The following is a 5,400-nucleotide window of genomic DNA, read 5'->3' as shown; positions in this document are numbered from 1 at the left end:
AAAGAAAGAAAGAAAGATTTTACCAAAAAAGTGAAAATAGAGCCTGCAGACTGGGATGCATTTTTTTTTCTTTTTTCAATGACATATCATACATGGACCTAATCTCTAAAATTATAGAAAACTGTAATACCTCTACAAGAAAAAGACAAACAACCCAATTAAACAATGGGCTGAGGACATGAACAGATACTTCACCAAAGAAGACATTCAGGTAGCCAACAAACATATGAGGAAATGTTCACAACCATTAGCCATTAGAGTGATGCAAATCAGAATAACAATGAGATATCATCTCACCCCAACATTAATAGCAAAGTAAAAACAAAAAAAACAGAAAGCAGCAAAATGCTGGTGAGGGTGTAGAGTAACTGGGACCTTCCTACATTGCTGATGAGACTTTAAAATGATGAAACCACTGTGGAAAACAGTATTGCACTTCCTCAAAAAATTGGAAATAGAAATACCGTATGACCCAGTAATCCCTCTACTTGGTATATAGCCACAAGAAATATGAGCCAGGACACAAGTAATTATATGCACACCCATGTTCATCGCAGCACTATTCACAATAGCCAAAGATGGAGACAGCCTAAATGTCCATCAATGGAAGAATGGATAAGCAAACTTTGGTACATACATACAGTGAAATACTATGTAATGGTGAAGAATAATGATGACTCTGCAAAGCACCTCATAATATGTTTGAATCTGGAAAGCATTATACTGAGTGAAGTTTTTTTGTTGTTAAGCGCCACTGAGTCAGTTCTGAATCATAGTGAGCCAGTATAGGGTTTCCAAGAAGCGGCTGGTGAGCTTGAACTGTTGACTTTGCAGTTCAAACCAGCCTTACAGTCCAGTGCATTATTCTATAGCACCACACCAGGATTTCTGAGTGAAATTAGTCACCCACAAAAGAACAACTATTGTAATAGACTACTATTGTAAAAACTCAAGAAAAGGTTTTCATGTTAAAGTAAACATTCTTTTATGGTTACCAGTGGTGTGAGGGAAGGGAGAGTAATTCAGTAGCTAGAGGGGTGACACATGTTAACTCAGGTGATGGGGAAGGCAATATGGAAGAAAAGGGAGGTTGGCAGAAGAAAGATGAAGATAGGTGAAGACGCAGGGAGTATGAGAAGACCCAAGGGGATAAGAGGTAAATAGTGATATATACACAACCCTGAAACAATAGTGTCTTTTTATGGGTAGATACATGGACAGATAAGGAGCTCTGGTAGTGTGGTGGTTATGCATCTGGCTGCTAATCTCACGGTCAGCAGTTCAAAACTACCAGCTGTTCTGTGGGAGAAAGATGAGGCTTTCTGCACCCATAAAGATTTAGAGCCTTGGAAACCCTGTACAGTGTTGCTATGAGTCGGAACCAACTCCACAGCACATAACAACAACAACAACATGGACAGATACTCAGGTTGGATGGGAGGAAGAGTAGGAGCATACCTACAAATAGATAAGGATTTGAAAAAAGATATATTTGTATGTGGATATTTACCTTTGCTGTAAGCACAGGTATCAGTGTTGTGGAGAATGCTGTTATTGTTAAGTGCCGTTGAGTTAATTCTGACTCAGCAGTCCTATATAGGGTTTCTGAGGTACTACTGGTGAGTTTGAACTATAGACCTTGTGGATCAAACCAACCTTGAAGTCGAGTACTTGGCCTAAAGTGCCACACCAGGACTCATACATTAGGCAAAATGATTGGAAAAAAAACAATTTTTTTTTTGTTTGGAAATATCAAACATCTTAAGACAATATGTTGCTGAGCCTGGGGTATCAGGCCCATAGTCTCAGGAGACACCATGGTTGCTTGACATAACATAGGCCACAAAGACAGTGTTCTACATTCTGTTTTGGTGAGTAGCATCTGGGATCTTAAGAGCTCATGAGTGGTCACCTATTGATCTCTACATGTGCAGAAGAAAAAAAGTGATGAGAATTGAAAAGGCTTGGAATCAGTGAGTCTAGTGGACTAATGAAACATTGAATATTAGTTTCCATGACGATGAGACCAGAAGAACTAGATAGTGCCTGACTACCACTAACAGTTGCTCTGAAAGGGATCACATTAGAAGGTCCAAGACAGAGTGGGGGAAAATGTGAAACAAACATAAAAATTAAAAAACAAAACAAAAAAGACTGGACATACTAGTCAGAAAGAGACTAAAGGAACCCAAGATTATGGCCCTTGACCACCTTTCAGGTCTGGAAAGGAACTCAACTTCATGGCCCAATTTTCAGCCAAGCATAGTTAGACATATAGGGGGAACAACAACACTAGTAAGGTAGTCTCACCATGAAATGGTCAACCATTCAAGCTAAAAAGGGCAACATTTACCTTGGGACAAGGTTTAGAGGACTTCACAAAAAGTGTGGAATAGAAATTGGAACCACAGGAGAAGGTAGGATAATTGTTGTTGCAGGGAAGGTGTTTTAATCATTGAGGTGTGAAACAAAGTGTATTTTTGTTGAATGTAGAACTGATGATCTTGTCTGTAAACCTTCACCCAATTCACAATAAAACATTTATTTCCAAATGTACATTTAAAATTAGAGCTAAAAATGATACTTAAATTTTTAATCTAATTCATTTCATGTAAAAGCTATAAAATAGTTATATTGAACTAGCGAATATTTTATACGTTAATATTCGAAGAATCTCATTAAAGTCCCTAATTTCTCATATGGAGAACTTTGAATTCAATATCCTAGAAACAGCAACATGGGGCAGGTCAGTATACACTAGAGCCATAAAAATTTTAACAAGGGAAACTGCTATACTAGTCAGTAGTACATTTTTCACTGAGCTTTTAGAATTACTTCTATTTAGAAATCCTGTTAGTGTGCTTTGAGCTATAATAAAATCATTTTTGCTACAACAACAAACTGAATGGTTTTCCCACATTAATATTTTTTTGACTTCCCTCTCTTTTAGGATTTCATGTTGTCTATTGGAAAATAGATATTCATAGGTAAATAAAAGTAAGTGAAAGAAAAAGAAAAGGACAATTTGTAGGAAAGAAGTCCTATTCTGTTTTTTGTTTCCAGAATAGAATCTGGTTTAATTAGTTGAATTAACAGGTGCGTAGAGAGTCTGAATGATAGAAAGAGTGTAGGTGGGTTAAGAAAAGCTTTCTTGAAAGGTACTTTTACTCTAAAGCCATCTTTATCCCAGCTTAGAGCTATTTAATCTTTTCTGAAATGACATAAAAGCAGGGATTTCAATTTAATGTGGAAAGCATTCCATTCTTTAATCATGACAACATCCTCAAAAAGTAGTATTAAGCCATATAGCAGTCATTATTTTCAGAAAAGATCTTAGTGTTAGGTATTGTGTTTATTCTTCCAACTAAGTAGGTATCTTTCACTAACCAACCCAAGATTTTCTGACAATAGAGAATAGAATTAACATATTAGTAGCAACTGTGTACCTTTGGTAGATAAGAGTTAAAATTGATATTTCTTATTTAGTACTTTATCTCATAATAGTTAACCATCTACTCTGTTTCACAAGTGATTTTCACAGGCAACCACTTGAAGATAAACACTAGTAGATGGTACTAGTTTGTACATTTGAGATATTAAGGGGAAGTGCTTAGTTTTAAGCTGATTAAATATTCTTCCATTTTAGGAATAAAGTTGAGTAAATTAAAATATATTTAGATCATCATCTCTACCAAGTTTTTAGTATTCTTTAAAAGAAAAACAACAACAACAAAAAAAACGTAAGATTTCTGTCACCAGGAAAAGTATAAACATAATTAATTATTTAAGAAAAATGTCTTTTACATCTATGAAGTACTTTATCATTTATAAAACATTTTCTTGTAGTTTGTTCAGTAAAAAGATTTCTTAGTATTCTTATTGTTATTATCATTATCTCTACTTTGTAGTTAAATTAATCAGCAAGAGTGGGCCAGCACATACTGCTGTTGTGAAGTGCCATCATTTAGTTCTGACTCATAGTAACTCTATATAGGGTTTCCGAGGAGCAGATGGTGAGTGTGAACTGCCAACTTTTCAGTTAGCAATCTGATGCTTACCCTATAAATGCCAAACTGGTACTCTGGCTAGTATATAAGGAATCTAAAACTGGAACTCAGAGCTTCCAAATGTTGTCTGTTGTTTTCCCAGTTTATTTTTTTCATCAGTCATTCTTAGACTAATTAATCTATGTATTTTCATATTACTTTCTACTCCATAAGATATTATCTTTTATATTTACCATCGGGTTTGTTTTTTTTTCCCCTCTGTGTCTTTAGGGCAGAGCTCTACTCCATTGGGCATGTGACCGAGGCCATAAGGAATTAGTCACAGTCTTGCTACAATACAGAGCTGATATAAACTGTCAGGTAAGAGTGGTGAAGGGTAGCATCTTGTTTTTTTTTTTTTTTAGATTGAAGTAAAGTCACATAACATAAAATTCAACATATTAGCATTTTAAAGTGTATAATTCACTGTTTCGTATGTTCACAATGTTGTGCAACCACTGCCCCAGTCTGCTTCCAGAATAATTTCATCATCCCAAAAGGAAACCCCTTATCCACTGAGCACTCAGTCCTCATTTTTCCTTAATGGGAAAACTCATTAATCTGCTTTGTGTTTCTATGAATTTGCTTTTTATGATTATTTCATATAAATGAAATAATAAAATATGTAAGCTTTTATGTCTGGTTTCTCTCACTTAGTATGTTTTCAAGGGCCATCCATGTTGTAACATGTATCAATACTTCATTCTGTTTCATTGCTAAATAATATTTCATTGTATGAATATATCATATTTTGTTTATCCATTCATTGGTGATGGTCATTTGGGTGATTTCTACCTTTTGGCCATTGTAAATAATGCCGCTATAAACATTTGTTTATCCATTCATCTGGTGATGGTCATTTGGGTGATTTCTACCATTTGGCCATTGTAGATAATGGCGCTATGAACATTTGTGTACAGCTGTTTGTTTGAGCACCTCTTTAATACTTTAGGGTATATATGTACATAGGAGTCCTGGTGTGGCACTGTAAGATAAGTACTCGACCTCAAGGTCAGAATGAACTGCAAGGTAGTTGGTCCAAACTCACCAGTTGCTCCGTGGAAACCCTCTACAGGGTCACTGTGGGTCAGAGCCAACTCAACAGCACTAAACAACAGCAACAATGTACATAGGAATAGAATTGATAGGTCATATGGTAATTCTAATTGAACTTTTTAGGAATTGCCAAACTTTTCCATAAGAACTACACCATTTTGCATTCCCACCAGCAATGCAGGACAGTTTCAATTTCTCTACATCTTTACCTACACTTTTTACACTTTTTAATTTTCCTTTTTTTAAACTTTGTATAGCCATCCTAGTTGTTGTTGTCAGGTGCCATCGAGTCGGAACC

General features: G+C 35.6%; 1 protein-coding gene across 1 annotated transcript in view; it reads left to right on the top strand.

The window, feature by feature from the left end:
- Nucleotides 1-5,400, top strand: part of ACBD6 (acyl-CoA binding domain containing 6) — a 264,037-nt gene that overhangs the window by 138,838 nt on the left and 119,799 nt on the right. Inside the window, exon 6 of the mRNA XM_006876436.1 lies at nucleotides 4,278-4,367. Coding sequence (XP_006876498.1) covers nucleotides 4,278-4,367 — 90 coding nt within the window. The remainder of the gene's footprint in view (nucleotides 1-4,277; nucleotides 4,368-5,400) is intronic.

This window comes from Chrysochloris asiatica, unplaced genomic scaffold, assembly GCF_000296735.1.
Source record: "Chrysochloris asiatica unplaced genomic scaffold, ChrAsi1.0 scaffold00379, whole genome shotgun sequence".
Taxonomy (NCBI): domain Eukaryota; kingdom Metazoa; phylum Chordata; class Mammalia; order Afrosoricida; family Chrysochloridae; genus Chrysochloris; species Chrysochloris asiatica.
Note: the sequence above shows the minus strand (reverse complement) of the source record. Positions and strands in the feature narration are given on the sequence as shown.